At 40.2% G+C, this 20,578-nt stretch overlaps 1 protein-coding gene across 1 annotated transcript in view; it reads right to left on the minus strand.

Annotated features, from left to right (window-relative positions):
- The window catches only part of LAPTM4B (lysosomal protein transmembrane 4 beta), a 54,447-nt gene that overhangs the window by 14,662 nt on the left and 19,207 nt on the right, over positions 1-20,578 (minus strand). Inside the window, exons 2-6 of the mRNA XM_031439372.2 lie at positions 18,399-18,510; positions 11,785-11,858; positions 11,306-11,428; positions 10,709-10,807; positions 5,393-5,488 (exon numbers count right to left, since the gene is read on the minus strand). Coding sequence (XP_031295232.1) covers positions 5,393-5,488; positions 10,709-10,807; positions 11,306-11,428; positions 11,785-11,858; positions 18,399-18,510 — 504 coding nt within the window. The remainder of the gene's footprint in view (positions 1-5,392; positions 5,489-10,708; positions 10,808-11,305; positions 11,429-11,784; positions 11,859-18,398; positions 18,511-20,578) is intronic.

Consider the following 20,578-nt stretch of genomic DNA (forward strand, 5'->3'; position numbering starts at 1 on the left):
AACGTGGCCTTCACCGGGTCCCTGACTTTTGTCTTAACTGTGTTTTCAAGCCGTCAGGCTCCAAAGGCAGCCCCACACGGCAAAACACTTCTTGTAGTCAAAACACTTCTTGAAGTCAAAACAAGAAGCCTGTATACAACATTAGCCAAGATTAGTACCCGCAGCGGGAGATGGCATCACAGACTCCGTGAAGTTTAGAATTTTCCTGATAGTTAGGAATTTTCCTACATTTGCCCAAGACTATGATTCTTTTATCTGGATTTAGAATTTCAGACACTATTTTGGATAAATATTAATCTCACTGCTTTTAAAGTGCCCCAATTCCAAACATACCAGGTTCCCTCCTCACAGACTTAACAAAACACTGGGTAAGACTCAGAGTCTTCACTGGTATTAGAAGATTAAAAGTTTTTAAAATCTCAATTTGCATAAATTTGAATGTGAAAGAAATCTGTGTCTGTATTCCACAAGTTTAGTATTTTAATGTTCTTTTCTCTTAAGGCCAGATTTTGATGAAGGTAGGGGAGAGGATGTGGTAATATGGAATATGTATCCAGAATGTAATCTCTGTAACAGTGTTCCAAAGGGAAGGTTGCATCTCCCTAACGTCCCTAACCTGTGTGGCAGTGACCTAACAGGACACTGCGGGATATTTTAAATTTTCAAGGGGAAAAAAGCACAAAAAGTCTGTTAGATACTACACTAACTCCTACTCTGAAGTTGTCTGGAGTTGACTGAATGAAATGAAGAGCTAGGTATTTCTTTTGGCCTAAGAAAGGGCATCATGAAAAACACAAGACCCTAAGGCATTATGAACTCAGAGCTTGTGGGACCTAGCTGTGTTTTTCTTTTCTTTTTAAATGAAGTACAGTCAGTTTACAATGTTGTGTCAGTTTCTGGTGTACAGCATAATAGTTCAGTCATACATATACATACATACATTCATTTTCATATTCTTTTTCATCATAGGTTATGGGACCTAACTGTCTTAAGGCATTTCTTTCAAAGGTTTTTGCTTTGGTTTAGTTAGGAAACTGGAGAGATTAACCCATAGAATGATCTCCGATATGTAATAACTCTTATCTGTTCTCCCTGAGTAGTACTTGGAAAAGTAGATATCTGGCTAATAATGCGTACTGTTTTAGAAAAGAAAAAAGCAGCACATTTATTTTCTACCAATAAGAGTCCCAGTATCCTTCCAAAGAGGCCACACTGAGACTCTTCGGCCTGGGAGAAAAGCCATCTGGCCTCATACTTGATAGGAAGCGAAAGACAACTTGTTATTATGTCCATGTGGATTCCCAATAAAGATGTGGACAAAAGAGAAACACACATTATCACACACCAGGAAGATCCTGAGACCTGGGAAAGTGGCAGGACTATACCCTCCCAACCCCATTCAGGGTCTCAGACTGAGGCTCCAGTATATTTGTGTTTTTTTTTTAAGTTAGAAAGCTACCATGAACTCCTTTAGTACTTGTCAAAACAATCTTTAAATATACAGAACCCTGCTTTAAAAAAAAATCTATTTTTCAACCCTAGAAATACAGATTATGGTCTCCACTGAAAGGAAGCAGGGCTCCGTGAAGAAACGGCTGATTCCAGGTCTGGGACAGGGCACGGACACGGTGAGCCCAGAACAATGTCACAGACAGCAAGGAGACCAGCAGACTCCCCGGGTGGGGCAGGAAGACTCGGACGCCAACCTGAAGAGGCTCCAACGAGCCAGAGGGGGCATGTTTTGAGCATTAATAAGGATATTATTAACTACAATGTCTTAGCTTTGTAGAGGAAGATTTTGTTTTGACCGTTACAAAGTCTTAAAGTGGATATGGAATAATGGGTAAGTTTTATTCAGGCTTACTAACAAAATTCATCAAAACAGCTGCACTTAAACAAAACAGCTGTAGCAAACATCCCAGTTCTAATAATAGTCCTCTTTTCATTAGTTCACTTATTACTTTAAAAAAAAAAACCTCACTGGTCATCACCAGAGAAGATGGACCAACTTGTCATTCTGAAATTGATAAATAAGGAGAACAAAACCAAGTATTTATCCATTTCCAAGTACTGCTGGGTAACCAAATAGTACACAAGGGAAAGCTTCTCTTGTTAGAAATATTCCGGTTAATAAGTGAAAAAGAAATGACAGAATGTCATCATATTGCCATTCCTAATGAAGCAATGATAGCAATGGTCGCTGACATCCCAAAAGACAGAATCAACCAGACATTATCTGCCTTCTGATGGAAGAACAAATTATCAACTGTAATGTTGCAAAAATAAAAAAGTGGGGAAAAAAGAGAATATGGGAATATGAACACAGGAAGCCTCTGGCTCCAACTATTAATTTACTGGGAATACGGAGAACTACATTACAGGAGTGCGATCAGTAAAGTCCAGGATGTGGGCCAAAGTAGTTTCTTCTTTAAAGTCTGAAAATACATATTGACCCACAAATTCTGTTTCAAATATACTACTAGGAAGAGTGACAAGAGCTGACTGAAATCTGAACACTTATTGGATATTTATGATATTAAGGAAATATTTTAGATATAATAAGGACTGTAGATGTTCCTGGAGAATGTCATTCTAAGTGAAGTAAGCCAGAAAGAGAAAGAAAAATACCATATGAGATCGCTCATATGTGGAATCTAAAAAAAAAACAAATACGAAACAGAAACAGATTCATAGACATAGAATACAAACTTGTGGTTGCCAAGGGAGCAGGGGGCGGGAAGGGACAGACTGGGATCTCAAAATGTAGAATAGATGAGCAAGATTACACTGTACAGCACAGGGAAATGTATACAAGATCTTACGGTAGCTCACAGCGAAAAAAACCGTGACAATGAATATATGTATGTTTATGCATAAGTGAAAAATTGTGCTCTACACTGGAATTTGACACAACATTGTAAAATGACTATTACGCAATAAAAAGATGTTAAAAAAAAAAAAAAGAGAGAGAGAGAGAAAGAGAAATAGGACTCTAGAAAAATACCCACAATACCATTTTTTAAAAATCCCATCAGAAAGCCGAGACTTCAGGCGGTGATCTACTCCTGTATTTGAAGTGGACCATCAGTGCGAGCCAGTTATGAGAAATGATAAATCTCCCTTCCCCAGGAATACCATTCTTTTTTTTAAAAGGGGGAAAAGAAAAAAAGGTTCACCAGGGACTTTGAGAAAGCAGAAACATTATCAGTAACTCAGCTTGCTTGGCTTAAAAATGGCAAGTTGGTCCAGATGACTGAGAAGTTAATGACCAACAACCATCACCAAGCAATTCCCCAGGACCTCCTGTCAACACACCGGGAGACGATCACAGCGGGCACTAGTCCACGGTCCCAGATCCCAGTTGTAGTAAAACTACTGCCAAGCTGGAAGCCTTTCTGAAGAAAAGAGGACTATTATTAGAAGAGCTGGGTGGAGGGGAGAGTACAGCTCAGTGGTAGAGCGCATGCTTAGCATGCACAAGGTCCTGGGTTCAATCCCCAGTGCCTCCATCAAATAAATAAAGCTAATTACCTCCCTCCTCAAAAAAGAAAAAAAAAAGAGCTGGGATGTCCAGTTGATAAGTACGACTATCTTTAAGTGCACGTTAGCCTAAATAAATCTTACCTGTTATTCCACACCTAATTTTGAATCTCTCAAAGAGGAGGAAATAAAAGCTTCCTCTAAAAAGCTAGCTGGATGCATTTTAGTGACTTATATTCTGGTTCTTAAATTCTCTAACCACCCCAATTTCTACAAGTTTCAGAACATCCTTTGACTTGGTACATCTATACAATATGTACGTTTTTACCTTTCTGTCTTGTTACTATCAAAGACACACACGATCCCTCGGAAAGCACTGAAAAACCACCACCAGAAGCACACCAAAACAAATGTGTGCTGTAAGGGCATTCTCTTCTCTGAGACACTTTCCAAAGATGGACGTTTTATTCGGTCCTACGCATTATAATATTTAGGACAAGATGCTGATATGTTTCGCTTATTTAGCAACTTTACTGGTTTCTTAAGCTCAAAAATCTCAAACTTTTTCAATTTTTCGTTAGTTTAGCAGGACAATAAATGTACTCTGAGATATCTTTTTAAAGAAAAGGCAGAAAAATACTTCTAGATAACTAAATACCCAGAAACTCAGAGAAGGAAAAAAAAAATAAGCCAGTAATTTAATCAAAATTACAATAATTATGAACAGTTATTTCTTCAGAGAGTCTTACTGACCCAGGAGGGATTCTTTACAGGGTCAGGAAGGACATATGTTTACTGTGTTCAGCACCCAGGATGCTGCGAAGCCCTCACAGAGGCCTCCTCGGCACCTGGGTGTGCTGGGTTGTGTGCATCCGATCTGCTCACGTGTATGTGTTTGCTGAGGCCTTAGAAAAACTATTCACATATAACATGTTTTCCTCTCAGAATCTCACCTGGTTCTCAGTGACACCAGCTTGCACCTGCGCATTTAATTTAAGTACGAAGTTGTTTTAGTCCCATTTTATACACAGGGATGTCAAGTCAGAGACGGGTTAAATTACTTCTGTAAGCCCAGAGAGTGAGCAAGTCACCACAACTTAAAAACAAAACCAAATAAAAACTCCGTTCTAGTTTAGAACTGACACACCATTTATACTTATCTTTCCCCCGTCCGATCCATCCTATCCCTGCCAGTCCTGTCCACCTGGGTCCTCCCACACGTTCACGTCACCCGTTACCATCCCTTCCATAAGCCACCTCTTGAGCACTTACTTGTACCGAGTACCACGTCGGGCACGGTGATGGAGGCACGGGAAGGGTAGTGCCTAGGGGATGTAGACTTTTACCATGAGTCAGGCACAATAATTTACATAAAGCACAAATGATTTTGAGGACTCTTCCAGTGAAGGCATGTCTCCCAAAATCATATTTGATGGGTTTTGAAAATTTAAGTATGAATAATTTAGTAGCAGAACAGAGGTCATCTAATTCTTTTACCAAGCTTTTCAAATGCAGGGCGTTTTAAAGACACAATAATCTACTCCATTCTTATCTTTCTACCTATAAAATCACATTTTAAAGTTTAATTTCACATGCCTAGCGAGAGAGTATAGTCATACTATGCAGAATTGCTACCTAGAATTATCTACTATGGTTTAATAATAATATACATAAATGTGGAGAGGTACATATGTTATCTATCTCTAATATTTTAAAAAATGAACCAGAAGTTGAACCATCTAAATTTTAATATCCTGTAAGGAAAACAAAACACACTTCATTCAACTATGAATCCCTCTGACTACTCAGGAGTTCATAAATGTTTCAACAACAGTAAAAAAGCAGCAAACATCTAGAAGTCATCACAGAGTGGATGCCTGGAGATCTCCTGGTTAAGTGACATCACACCTACCGTGGTGTCATTGCTGGTAACATAAACCAGGACGTCGGAGGAGCTCCTGCCATTGATGTACCGGTAGCAGTTCCAAACACAGCTAATCAAGTAACCCTGCAAGTAAGTAGTGATGATTAGATCTTTAATTTTCAAACTTTAGACAGTTTCAAATATCACCATGGATAAAGCCATATTACAAAACGTTTATTTACATCAATTATAAATGCACACATTAACTCTACTAAACCAAAAGCCTTTAAAAACACAAATGTTGGGTATGGCAACTTTCTGGCACAGGGTGATACTGCAGCCTCATTCTATCACACCACGCAGAAGGCGGTGGGGAGGGGTGGGGCTGAAAACAGAACAATTTCCAAGAAGAGGCAGGTGAAAGGAGCAATCACCACAAGCATCTATTGCCCCCAAAGTCACAGAACAATCATTTTATTAACCCCGTTCTCATGACATTTTAACTCTGGATCTTTGGGATTTTTATTCTACATCATTATATGATTTTTTTAAAAAATAATTTTATTTCTTCCTGATTTAGATGCCTTTTACTTATTTTCATTACCTGATTGTTCTTGCTAGTAAAATTCCCGCACTGCTGAACCAAAGTGATGAGAGTGAGCATTCTTACCTTGTTTTTTTGGAGGGGGAGGGGGAGATATTTAGGTTTATTTATTTGTTTTGATGGCAGTACCGGGGATTGAACCCAGGACCTTGTGCATGTTAAGCATACACTCTACCACTGAGCTATATCCTCCCCCAGCATATGATTTCATTATACAAGTCAACTTTTTAAGAAAAGGTTCATAGCACATAAATTCACTTCATGGTCAATAAAATTCACTAAAACATTTCTATTTTCATAATAAAATATCCAAGAAGACAATTAAAATTAGTGCCCAGTATAAGGACACATTGGAAATAAAGCATGAGCTCATGGGGGATGTTTAAACTATGAACTCTTTGCACTTTCATTCCAATCATGTGTAATTAGATTAGAACTAAATGATTTCAAACCCCTTTCTAGCTTAAAAATTCTTTAATTAAAAGAAGTTTAAAGATGTGGAGAAAGTGGAACCCTCCTACATTGCTGGTGGGGATGTAAGATGGTGTCAATCTGGAAAACAGTTTAGGAGTTCCTCAAAAAGTGAAACCGTCACCAAATGACCTGGCAACTCCACTCCAAAGTATACGACCAGGAGAAATGAAAACATACAACCACACAAAAACCTGTGCGCAAATATTCACAGCAGTATTATTCATAACAGTCAAAGAGTAGAAAGAATCCAAATGTCGGTCAACTTAGGAGTGGGGTATTCATTCAATGGAATATTACTCAACAATAGTAAAAGAAGTTCTGTTCAGTGCTACAGCATGGATGAACCTTGAAAAGATTATGCAAAGTCAAAGAAGCCAGGCACCAAGGACCACATACTGTGTGATTCCATTTATCTGAAATGTCCAGAACAGGCAAATCCATAGAGACTGAGAGCAGATTAGTGGTTGCCGGGGGCAGGGGGTAGGGGTAAGGACAAGCATCAAGTGGTAAACACGTTCTATAAGTCCATCAACCACCAATGTGCTAAATTAGTACATCAGTAATGCACACAATTAGTACCAATGTACTAAACACCGCTGAATCATTCACTTATTTAAATGGGGGAATTTTATGATATGTGAATTATATCTCAAGAAAGTTGTTTTACAAAAAAGACATTTAGCAACAAAAGGGGGTGCTTGTCGACAGTTTTCAGGAGAGTGAGGTAAATGTTCCACTGTGTACTCAGAATGCTGTCTTAAGCTGCATTCATCCTTGGTGATGATTATTTCTGATATTTAAATTTTCTGTGATGACGTCAAGATGGAAATGTACAATGTTATTTTGTAAAATGTTTTCTGAATGGCCATAATCTGAATCCAGAGATCCACAGTGAGACAGGGAGAGCTGGAGAGGGCATTTTTCTTGAACAATGTACACAGTATGTTCAATTTACTCAAATCTTCAGTTAACTCAATAATGCTACTACTTCTTTAGTTAAACAAACAAACAAACAAGAAAGGCCCTAGACTCATTGAGAATTTTAACACAAATAAAAAAGGAATGTTTGGACATACTCTGTTATGTACTATGTATGAAGACTAACTAGTCATCCATTATTTTAGCAGTGAACAGGAAGTTCTTTAAGCAAGAACTCTTTCTGATATGAGGCCTGTAAAATGACAAATCTATAACTGAAGGGTGAACAGTGGGAGGAAGTAGCCAGTGTCTGGGGCCTCACATGCCCAGAGTTCTCAAGGGCCTCTTGTAACACCCAATACATTCACTCACTAAACACCCCAACAGGAGAAAAACCTCTGGCCTGTCTCTAAAAACCCAGTAACTTATTTCAATGACCTCATTTCTTATTTGCCATGTCTGTAATCTTGAATAAAGAATTAAATATTTGTCCTGTTTCTCAAATAAACTTGCACTGACAAATTATGCCTATTTGCAGAGTTGGTGGTAAGCGTTATTCCCTTTACTGAGGACAGAGTGAAACTGACACGTCCCGATTTGGGCTCCCAGGGAACCTGTAGGTGAGAAACCTTACTACAGAGAATTTAGGTTGTAAGAACTACTAATCAGGTAAACTGATATGTGAAACCACAATATATATGTGTATTCATATTTATTTCAGCTAATAATTACTGAGTCTCTTTGAGGGACAGAAAAACGAAGGCCCAACACAACACTGTACACTGACTATAACTCAATTAAAAAAAAAAAATTACCAAAAAAAAAAAAAAAGAAAAACGAAGGTCCAGTGTGTGTTCTCAAGGAAATGCAATCTGGTTAGTAGAGGAGACAGATGTGCAAATAATTAAATATTAACAAATTATTCACAAGAGAGAGTGCTGTGAACAATTTGTATGATGCCTTTGAGTAGATCATTATAATAAACAGCAGTGTGGTGTGTTGCAGTCTATAAAAGCACTACAGGGCAGGGATTTTTCTTATTCACTACCAAACCCCAGCACCGAGAACACGGCCTGGTGCACGGGAGACCCTCTGTAAATATCCACTGAAGAAATAAATGAATGATGCATCTTTCCACCCGTTCCCCCACTGATCTCCACAGTCACCCTGCAGAACGCTTTCTCAGCTATTACTACTTAGTAAATGAGGAAACCGAGGCTCAGGTTGTTGCCGGTAGATGAAACCGGTCTTCCAGGTTCTTGTCCCGTCCAGGAAGAATTCAGAGACAAGACGTAGTGGTTAAAAAAGTAAAGCGAGGATTTATTACAGGATGGATAGTACACTCTCAGGGGGAGAGAGGGCAAGCTCAGGTGAGGGGCTGCCCTGAGCTTCTTTGGCAAGTTAGCTACATAGGGTGTAAAAATGAATGGGCGGAATATTCATTGGGGAGGAAGCGTTTGGGGTCGTATTCCCTGATTATCATCCCAACTCCACCTTCCCAAAGGGAGGAGGGATTTCTGTCCTTATTTAGTCTGGATCGGCAGTGTCATGGCGTCGATGCATGATGGGCACTTCTGATCTGCAAGGCTAATTTTATTGAAATGAGGGCATAATGAGCAAAAGGTTACATTCGGACACTGGAAATTCCTGGCCTTTTCTCACCTTTCTTTGTTCATCTCCAGGCCACTCATCACCCCAAAAGGTGTGATCCCTTATCAGCCCAAAGGTTCCTGCTTTTCCTTCTCTGCCCAGGGACCCCTGGTGCTTCCATGATGTGTGGTTTCCTGCCTTTGGCCTGTGCCCCTCCTTTCTGCCCAATTCCTGCCATTTGGTCTGTGTCCCCCTTTCACTGCTCATATTTAGCTATCTGCCTGCTCTAACAAGGTCACACAGCTGGATACAGCAGGGACAGAAGCTACATCTAGGTGCTCTGACTCAAAATCTCAAGTAAGCATTTCCAATAAAAATGTAAATGTCTATAAATAAAATGCCTTTTTTAAGGGCAGTGAAAGGGTCCAGCTTCTGAGCTTCTGGGTAATGGCACAAGGCAGCTTGGTCAGACTAAACTTCTTGCAGGTAAAAATGATAAAGTCTGGACTAAACACATACAGACATAGTCTATCTGAAGGCATGGCTGAAGGACCAAAAACAGGCTGAAGCTAAAGGCAAATCTACCCTTGAATGGCAGACGGCGATGAGTGGGATTTGAGAGCTCACGGCCTTCTGCCTGGGTGGGCTGGGGCTGGCTGAGTGGCCAGGAAGTGGGGACGGGGTGTGCGAGCTGCAGGGGCGGTAAGCCTCAACATCTGTGTACAACATTCGCAATTTGCCCAAATCCGTGACCACTAAACCATACATGCAATATCAAAACATGCCGAGTGTGCTTTGTGGGGGAAAATGCAAACCCAAACGACTTGCAATGAGTCATTTTCTTTCTACTCCTTTTCATCAAATTACTATTTAAAATGACTTTGCTCCCTAAATGCAGCTTCCTCAAGCTTATTGAGGCTTGATGTTTAAAGAACTGGGTAAATTGATGCCAAAATAAAGACAATAAAAAATTTAGTAAAAATTAAAGTTCAGAAGTTAGGGTTTGGGGCAGAGAGAAAAAAAAAAGAATTAAAGTTCAAAGTCTAATAATGATTTGAAAATCTTCTACTTATTAGTAGCACACAAGCACAGATCTTACAAAAAATAATGATGTTTTTATTATCAGGTTTACAAAGACAAAAAAGAATAGACAGCACTCAGTTGATGAGGGTGAGGGGAACGCTGCTGACAGAAATGTTAAGTCGTTCAACTTCTGGGGAGATCAGTTTGGCAGCCTACCAGAAACCTTCAAATTATGCATACTCTCTAATTTTAAGAAATATATCTGGAGGAAATAAATGTATATGCATATAAAAGATGTTTTTAACTTAAATATGTTCATCGCAGCACTACTTATAACTGAAAAAGTAGAAACTGTCTCAATGTCCCATACGTAATTTACAAACATGATAAATTCATATAATAGATGGTTACAGAATAATGTTCAAAATCTATTATATTTTAAAAACAAATTACCAAAGAATGTGTACAGAGGCACTGTAATGGATGCTATGGTGCAGAATACATGCTACATAACATACAACACTGTATTAATTTACTCCCATCCAGATTTTGGATTAACCCTCAGTTGGCCTGTGGAAGTTTGGTTAGTGTTTCTCTCTCTCATACAGATAAGAGAAGAACAGAATTGTGAAGAAATCAAAAAGCAGTTCAGAAATCTAAAGCAAGATAATGAACTGGCACAAGCTGGCTTACTTCTTCGGCATTCATCAAAACATTCAGTACATTTACACCATATGTAAAATCTTCCCGCTTACCTTAAAAGTCAGCATAATGCTGATAAACAGAAGAATAATAAGGACCAAGCAGGTAGGATTCACTGACATGATATCATCCTTATAAGGAAAGTTGGGAGGCTGCAAAAGAGAAGAGCCTCATTAGCAAATCTCTTTCATCACCAGGACGCTACTCCTTGGGCATCGGACAGTTGTGCTTATCAGGAAGCAGTCGGTTAAAGCAGACAGTTACTATCTCAGGACGCAACAACATTTCTAGTCTGCTTCCACTCATGAAAAAGCTACGAACGTGTGTTGGTGGAGAGGCCAGTCTGTTCATATTTTAAGCAATAACTCTCAAAAAGAGAAATAAGAGGAAGATTCATGAGTGAGATGTGAACACGTAACTTTGCCCTCCTACCACACAAAAAGTTAGAAGTCAATGGTCTATATCTAGCATCTTGATATTTAGATTTTCTGCAAATTCTTATCTTTATTCAAAAATCTCTAAAAAGTAACTCAGATGCAAGTTCAAAATCCAAATTAACATGTGTATGTGTATGTCTAACTCTGCATCTTTATATTCTTGACATAACCAGGTTCCCCCCCAGAGAGACGGTAACTGGGAAGGTCTCATACCAGCTGTCGTATGTACTCCTGGATGGAGTTTGGATAAACAAGCACAGTGACTGCAACCAAGGTGTTCAGGGCAAAATCGAAGATCTGGTAACAGAAGAACGGGATGATCCAGGCAGCGTGTTGCTACACATAAGAGAGAACAGGACGTTAAACATTTGGTGTTACAAAACATTACTTTTCTTGAATTTGGAGCAATCTTTTCTTAATCTGAAGGGAAACAGAGGAGTAGAAATTCATTAAAGCACGTCACGATGGCAACCTGGTAAGCCCAGCAGAAGCAGGCAACCAGCGAAGCCCCAGTGAACATTCCTGAGACTAGAACAGGGGTTTCCCACGTAACGTTAACAAGAGACTTGAACTTCCAAAGAGTCTCACAGGAAACCGAGGGTGATCACTCCTTACTTCTCACAGACAGCTGCACAGACTGCACATGTGAGGGACCGAGGGAAAGGCCCAGACCTCATTTCAAAGCTGCTCACCTTGTAGGCTCCGTAAGTGGCCATGGCACATATCAGGATCATGAGGAGAGAAATCGCGATGGCGATGAACATGTCTGTCAAAGAGAAAGACAGACGGACCATCAGGAGTGGTTCCGCTGTTGCAACACTTTTTTGGTCTCTCCTCAAAGGCTTTTTTTTTTTAATAAACCAATTATAAGCAAGAACTTGATACTAAATAAACCACCAGAGTTCTTTTCGAATTTAAGAAGTCAGTTGCTAATGGAAGCAAAGTGCCCAAAAGATGATCTCCCTAAATCATACATATGTCTATAGAGAAGAGATTGATTTACACACAAGTTTATTTCAAAAAGGGAGTGGGATACTGGTTATAGATATTAAATACATCCATAAATATACACCGATAGGTCGATCTCCATATCTCTCTATATGTTTATATATTTAAAAGTTTGGTCTTCTGGTCCACTGAATTTTATATATATAACAAATGAGGTATTCTTTTAACATACAGGTATCTAACATGTATGTTATAAACTCATGTGTGTCTCATGCCCCTACTAAAACTCTCCACAAGGTTCCCATCTTATTTAAAATCAACTCTCAATTTCTCATCAGGGCCTTTATGTCTCTGCTTACTCTAGAGCACACACAGATGCCCCACCAATCTCACTGCACCTCATCCCATGCTTCCTTGCTCACTGGAATCCAACCATGCTGTTTAGATCACTAAACACAACAGTATCACCCCATCTCAGGGCCTTGAGTTTGCATGTCCCCCTGAACAGACATAACGTCACTCAGTTTCTCACATGACTAGCTCCACCTTTCAGGTCTCAGCTCAAATGTCAGCACCTCCCGGAGATCTCCCCTGACTCTTGTAGCTAACGTGGGCCTCCCCTCCCGCCGTGCCCATGTGGCTGCTGTATTTTCTTTACAGCACGGATCACTGTTACCTTACTTACATTTGTTACTTGTGTCCCGTCTGTCTCCCTCTCCTAGAGAAACGCTCCTGAGGACAGGGAGTTTCTATGTCTCGTTCACTACTGCAACCCCAACACCGAGAAGGTGACAGATGCCACATGTGGGTCCAGGGCACTTGAAATGTGGTCAGTCTGAATTGAGATGCGCCCTAAGACTGAAATGTACTCCAGGTTTCTAGGGCTTAGTATTTTTTTAAAGACGTAAAATATCTCATTAATGACTGTTATATATAATTAGAACTTTTATTAACATAAAATATTAAGATAGAAGAAAAAAAACCACAAAATCTTACTGAATATTGTATGTTCTAGTGTGGAAAAAAGAAAGCCACTCCAGAACTAAAAATTCTGTAATGATTATGTAAGATTTAATTTCCATCTTTTTCAAAGAAAAAGGAGAAATTTAGAAGGCACAAATGAAATGGAAGTCATAAACTATCCTATCACCATTCACCATGAGATACCATAGAGAAATGTTGGTTTGAGATGAGGCATATATCACAAGCATGTGAAATACCTTAGGTAGAACCAAAGTGTAAATCCAATAAAAACAGAGAGCAGATAAAACAGGCTAGTAAACCTTGTACCTCCTAGCAATCTAGAGTCCAACTCCTCTGAAACAACGTGTAGCATACCACGGTAAACACGAGAGTTACTCTGAGGAATTAAAATCCATTCCTTTTAATTATGTCACACGCAAACGAGGAACTGGTTCTATAACAACATAGGGATTTTTACAATCAGGAAAGTACCGGTCGGTGACAGGAACACCCTTCCCATAGCAGCCCCACCAACCCACAGGCAGAGCACACTGACGTCATGCTGGTCCCTAAATTAACTTCCTGACTTACCAATGCAGTTCTAATTTGAAAAGGACCTTAATAAAAGTTACTCCACAGGCCACAAAAGGCATAATTAGAAATCTTTTCCTGATACTCAGTTAATCATTGAAATAGAATAAGCATATATAGGAGTTCCCTGAAATGCCTTTGTTTTAAATCATCTACTTCTAATTCCACGGTCCCTTTACATTTCTTGGATTTGTTTCCTTCCCATGAAAGTGGCAGTAGCCAGCTAGCTAACTACCTGATATATCTTCCCACATCTTACTTGCCTAGTCATAAGCCACGCTTATAGCTCGATCTCTCATTTTCGGTCACATTTTTGGCACTGCCATTCATGAAAACAGTATTTGGGGTATATTCTCACCATTAAGTCTAGAGGAGAACTATTTTCAGATGAATTCACAGCAACAGTCTGAGCTGCTGAGAGCAAAATACAAAGCCTAGGGGTCTTCTTAAACCTACATCTTTGTAAAAAGACCTTAAAAATATTCTTTGCATTATCCTTTAAAAAAAAAGATACAGTCAAGGTAGACAATATGCAACCTTCTTAACCCATGTGATTTATTTTTTTATTTGAAAATTTTTAATTAAAAAAAAATTTGGGGGGATGGGGGTAAGGTAATTAGGTTTAATGGAGGTACTGGGGATTGAACCCAGGACCTTGTGCATGCTAAGTATGCACTCTACCACTGAGCTGTACCCTCCCACCTTGAGCCATGTGATTTAAAAGATAAAGAGATGGAAGGATGGGAGGGTAGATGGATGAAAATAAAGGGCCAGGGTGGTGCCTATGGCTCTGCTTCCCCTGCAGTTGTGTGTGTGTCTATTTCCTTAAGACGCTGGGATGGTTATGCACAAGTAGGCGAGCTCTGCAGCCTGACTACCCAGCTGGGTTGGGGATTTGTGAAGAGAGAGCAGCAGGTAGCCTGGGCCGTTTCCAATGTGGCGTCAAGAGCCACATGGAAAGCACCAGCTGGTCACTTCTACCCCTTCTACTTCTTAGCTTCTATTATCAAAACTTTTAAACACACAGACATACGTAAGTATACCCAGAGAACTATAATGAATCCCAGCACCCACTCTGCTTGTACCCTTTCTCTGATCACTCCATTTGTGTCCACGCTACCACTGGTGGGAATGTGGACTGTTCCAGGCTTTGGCTATTATGGATAAAGAGACTACGCCCGTTTTTATGCATGGCTTATGATAGACAACACGCGTTCACTTCGGTAGGGTGCGTAACTAGGAGAGACACTGCTGAGTCATATGGTGGATGTATATTCAGCTTTAGTTTTCCCAAAGTGGTTGTGGGATTTACACTCCTGGTTGCAGCTGGAGAATTCCGGTGGTTCCACCGCCATAAACAGGTGGCACTGTCCATTCTGTTCGTGGTGCCATTTTGAGGGGGGTGTAGGGATTCAGCACTGTGCTTGTAATCTGCATTTCCTTTACAACTAATAATGTGGAGAATATTTTCATATGCTTATTGATCATATGGGTATCTTCTTTTGCAAAGTATCTGTTTTTCTCTTCTTGATTTCACCCAGAACCATCTACTGTAAAGATCATCCTTTCTCCAATAAATGTCTGTATCCTAAGTCAGGTGCCTACATGTAACAAACATAAATTCATGATTGTTTTTCTTTTGGCCATTCCCTTCCTGGGGCCAGGTGTATCCACCCAGTGAATAACATAAGTTTGGCTTGAAAGACAATTCTGCTGCAAAATTAATCAGAAATTAATTTGGATGATCCACTGTTTGGCATTATGCTTTGCTCTGACACTTCCTGTTAGTTCTTTGCCAGTCCATCAAAACTTCACAAACAAAATTTCATGAAGTCTACTTATCTGAACTTCACCTGTTTGTGTTTGCCTCCTAACATCCTTTTTCTGTTTCAGAATCCTATCCAGTGTCTCATACTACCTGTAGTTTTGAATCCTTTGTTTCCTCCAATCTCTGACAGTTTCCCCATCTTTCCTAGTGTAGTCCATTTTTTGATTATATGTTTATTTATAAATTATAAATATATATTATTACTAATTTGTATATAAAAATGTGTAAAAATACAAATGTGCAAGAGTTAGGTGTTTTTGAAAACAGAAATCTTTATATTTTTTTCTTTATCCTAGTGGAGTCTCCTGTATGTCCCATTTAGATATAAATAATAGCAATCTGGCTTTCTTCTACCAGATCATTTTAGGAAAAGATCATATGAAAAAGCGAGACGCATCCCTGCTTTGTCCTTCTGGATAAAATCTTGAGATGGCTACCACCATTCCAAAAAGACAAGTCAAAATTGCTATATACCATAATTTTCGAGCACAACTTAAAGCAACTGATTGTACTCATTTCAAGGACTATTTAATTCTACCCTCATGTGTATTAAATATAGAAAGATTTGTCAGGCATGATGACCCTTGGCTTCTAAACTTTTTTCTAAAAAGAGATCAAAATATACGAAAAGGAAATGTAAGAGGGAAAGTTAAAAAAAAATTCACTCAAGTGAATGAATACTCATTCTTCTGTACCTTTTTAATCACGTGATTTAAACTATTCATTCATTTCTTTCAAATACATGAAATATCTGAGAAACCACAAATGCACTGGAATTAATATCCAGGACACCACAAAACAATGACTATTTTAGAGTCTTAAGTACCAGCAAGCCTTTGAAGTGAGCTAAATTAAGCCTGTGCTGTCAGGCAGTCACCACCCAGCTTAATCTCTGGCAATCAGAACAAGCCAGGCAGAGTTACTATCCGATGCAGACACAACTGTAGCTGTATCATTTAAAACTTCTCTTCTAACCTCTATTACTTAGAAAAGGAATCCTGCTACTGGAAGCAGTGAAAGAGCATTTATTTCTAAATGTCAATCAAACACGGTATTTATAGCTTATATAGTCTTTTAACTCAGGGGAAGGAAGGCAGAGAGGTATTAATTTAATATTAATGGATCTCATTATCCTTTCTGGAGGAATTCATCAGAGGAATGGGGTTATTCAGAGTAGAAAGAATGAGCAATGTTACAGCAGAAGTCACGGCTCAGTCTGACAAGGACTCCAGGATAACATAATGCCCCTGACTTCTCAGGACCTATTGTGAAGCAGTGTGGCGGAAGCCAGAGGACATAAAGCATCTCTCGGTTTTCCATCTACTTCACTTCCAGCTGTTCGCAGGCTCCTCCTGACCTCTAACACTGGGGCTCCTTCAGAGCCCCATCGTTCCCTTTTCTCTTCACTATCTCCCGAACATCAATACCATTTTTAAGTTGATGTCCTCAAATCTACTTCAGCCCAGGTGTCTGGGTTACAGACGCACATGTCCAACTACATTTTAATCTCTCCACTTTAAGATAGCTCACACTTCAACTAAAACATGCCTATCCAATAACAGCTAGTGAAACAGTGAAATATACTGAGCACTTACTACGGGCCAGACCCCATTCCAAGCATTTTTCATATACTAACTGATTTAACCACCACAACAATCCCATAAGGTAGATACTATAATCATTCCTCTATTCAGAGGGGGAACCTAAGCCGCACGAAGATAAGTAATTAGCCCAATCTTAACGCATTTAATACACGACAGGGTCAGGATTCAGGTCTCTGGCTTCAGAGTCCACGCTCCTAACAACTACGCTGAGTCACTTAAACCAGTTGAGTTTTCTTCCCAAGGTGTGTTCCCTCTCCTGGCCCCAGACTTCCTCACTCCAGTTAAGGTGCAGGTCATATACACAAGCTGGAAAGTATGGGCCATCCTTGATTCCTCCCTTTCCCTCACTGCCTAAACCAGCAAGTTCTGTCAGTCCCACCTCCAAACCCATCATCTTCTTTCCCATCCCCAGTGCAGCCGGGATGGTGGGAAAATATGCCCCAAATCAGTCTCCAGGCCTCCATACTCACACATTCAGTCCCCTAAATGCAACCTTTACTCAGCAACAAAAGGGATCTTCTGAAAATATGCGCCAGTTCATAACCACAGAATTACTAAAAACCACTGAGTGGCTTTTTCTTACCCTGAAAACAAAATCCACACAGCTCAACTCACCATGTCTTCTGAATGCTCCTGGTCTATCTCTAAAACTGCATCTTCAGCCACTCTCCCCCTTACTCACTTTGCTCCAGACACATTTTTTAAAATGCACTTTAAGTTCTGCAAAGCCAATGAAAAATGAATTCGCATGATCTCCTGTCTGGCAGTGTGCATAGCACTACCCCTTTCAGTGCGCATGGACACAGCCTGACTGTAGTTATAAAATGTTCAGGTTTCCAAGATCTTAGAGCTGGGTCCTAATAGCTTTCTTTCTGCACATCTCACACCAACATCCCTGTGTATGTTCATGTTTATCTGGAAAAAGTAACAAAACAACCAGCAGCACAGTTTCTAGAATGGAGGACGATCACCTCCTGGAGGAAAAGGAAATACTGAAACATAGCAGAAGACCCAGTAAAATACGCATCATCATTTGAACCTTCCTCTCAGCCACTGACTCCCTCTCCTCCCAAAAAGGCCAAAAAAGCCTAGAAGATTACCACAAGGCAACAATTTAAACAGCGGGTAAGTTAACACAAGATGAAAAAAAGATAAAGGAGATCTTATTGAAACTCTTGAACTTAGAATAGAGACAGAACACAAGTACACATAAATATCTGCTGTTCTGATTTGTGATGATGGAGAGAGAGTTAAGTATCAGCTCAGATGGGCCCATGAATCAATATTTGTCATTTAATAGGAAGAACTGGCAGCTGGATTCCCTGCCCTTGAAAATACCAAAATATCTAGCGATGCTATCTGATGTACTTACTGGCATCGTCCATGAACTCAAAGTCACCTCCTAGTTCAGAACTTGAAAAGTGATACTGATCTGGATCAGCCAGGGCGCTCAGCAGAATCAACAGGAACACGGCATTGATGATCTGCAAGAAGAAAGGGAAAAAAAGTCCATAACCCCAGTATATGTTCCTTGTAATAGAAAATTATACTGACCACATGAAGTTTAACTCCAAGGGCTGCTGCACTTTCAACACTAAGCCCTGCCCACCCATTCATACAGCCAAGGGCACATGGCTTGCTGGGCAGGGGACAGCTGGCTTTTCACCTCACCTCCCCCTGGGCTGGGCACCCTAGAGCAAGGAACATGCATGCAGCAGTCTGGACGCCAGTGGCTGGAAAAACTCTCTCCAGATAGCCACACACATGTGAACTAGCAACCTCCAGTCTGTTCGGTGATCATACATTTGTCACAGGTTCAGACAATAAAAGCCTCGAGGCCATCTAGGAAACAGCATCAGAGAACGAGAGCAAAGCTACTTAGTGGCAGAGCCAGGATCCTCCCTCCTGCAGGAGCACAGCCGAGCCCCTTTCTACCCAGGACCCCATTTCTATCTTCTAGAAACTGCCGAATACATTTCCATCAGCTGCTTCAAACTCAGCCCACGTGAGCAGAAATCATCTTCCCCAACACCTCCCACCTCTGTTCCTCCTTTTTTGTTCCCTATCTTAAAAAATAGCATTACCATTAATAATTAACAGTGGAAAAGACTCAGGCACTATGCTGAGTGCTTTATGTGGACTCTCTCTTAAGCCCTCCAGTAACCTAATGAAGTATGTGCTAAATTTTATCCCTGTTTTATAAACAAGAAAACTGATGGCTCGGGGGTTAAGAACACTGCCCAAGCTCAGGCAAATAAACTGTAGAAACAGGATTGGGATTCAGGAATTTCAATTCTAAAACCTAATTTCTTGAAATCTCCTGTTCATACTGATAACCTGGTTATCTTTGGGCTTACCATCTCCCTTATCCCTTACGTCCAACCAGCTGCGGGCTTCTGGCCATTCCTCTGTGCGCTTCTGTGTCCCTTACCCCTCCTACCTGCCCAGGCTGCGTATTATGCACATGTACCAGCCTTGATGGGGCTGGGGTTGGGGGCAGCTTTTCCAGAGTTTATGTGAGGCTCCACTGGAGACTCAGTTATTATTTCTCCTTTTTCCTAAGTTGAGAAAGCTCTGACAGAGTTCTATGTTTCACTCTTACCAAAATGGGAAGATGCATAAACTTCATACATAGAGAAAAGTCTTTACTAACCACAGTAACTAAAGGCACTTCCTACTACAAAAATCATATTTTGAAATACCTGCTTACAGGAGAGGTTCAAATGAAGAGTCAGGTGATTCGTTTTACAACATTCACTCCAGAACCCACTCTGAAGTGGCAATCCCAAGTGGTTGTTTTAGGATTGCTGTAGAATTCAGAATAACCTTTTTGTCCCTTCCTCTATTTTCCAAAGTGTCTAATATGGCCTTATTGCTTTTTGAAAAAAAGTTACAGTAATGAGAATGGCAATTTCCCAGAGCACACATGTATATTACTAATTTAAATGGACATCACAAATGTGTGGGTAACTTTTTTTTATGTACAGAAAAGTACATAGTGAAAATCAAGTCTTCTTCCTGTCCTATCTGTCATGACCTCCTACAGTGACTATTGGAACAGCCACTTTCTTACTTCTCTCCAAAGACCCAAGAAACTTCATAGCACGGTTTAAAGGGAGTGTGATTAGCAAGACTCCAGTGGAAGAAAACCCTTCAGAAGGTATCTACAGCCCACGGTAAAGTATGAGTTAGCCCTACAACGGGCAGATGACTTGGCAAAGCTGCTCTCGCATAAATCACCAAGTTTTCTTGGCATTTTATTCCCTCTACATTCTTGTCTTTGGAAAAGGCAGTCCAAAGATTAGGCACTGAAATAAGATCAGATGAAATAAGCTAAGAATGTGTCTCGAAAAGCAAAGCACCACGCAAAGGCAAGGCACTCGCTGCTGTCACCGTGATCAAGGTTTGGAGAAAAAAAGAAAAAACCCACATAAATTTGGGATTCATGGACGGAGCTTTAATGAAGCAAGGGGTGGAGTAGGGAGAGTAAGAGGAAAAGATGGAAGTGGGAGGAAGCCGTGCAGTGAGCCTGGTTAGCGCATGAGGGCCAGA

The sequence above is a fragment of the Camelus dromedarius genome, chromosome 20 (assembly GCF_036321535.1).
Source record: "Camelus dromedarius isolate mCamDro1 chromosome 20, mCamDro1.pat, whole genome shotgun sequence".
Lineage (NCBI taxonomy): Eukaryota > Metazoa > Chordata > Mammalia > Artiodactyla > Camelidae > Camelus > Camelus dromedarius.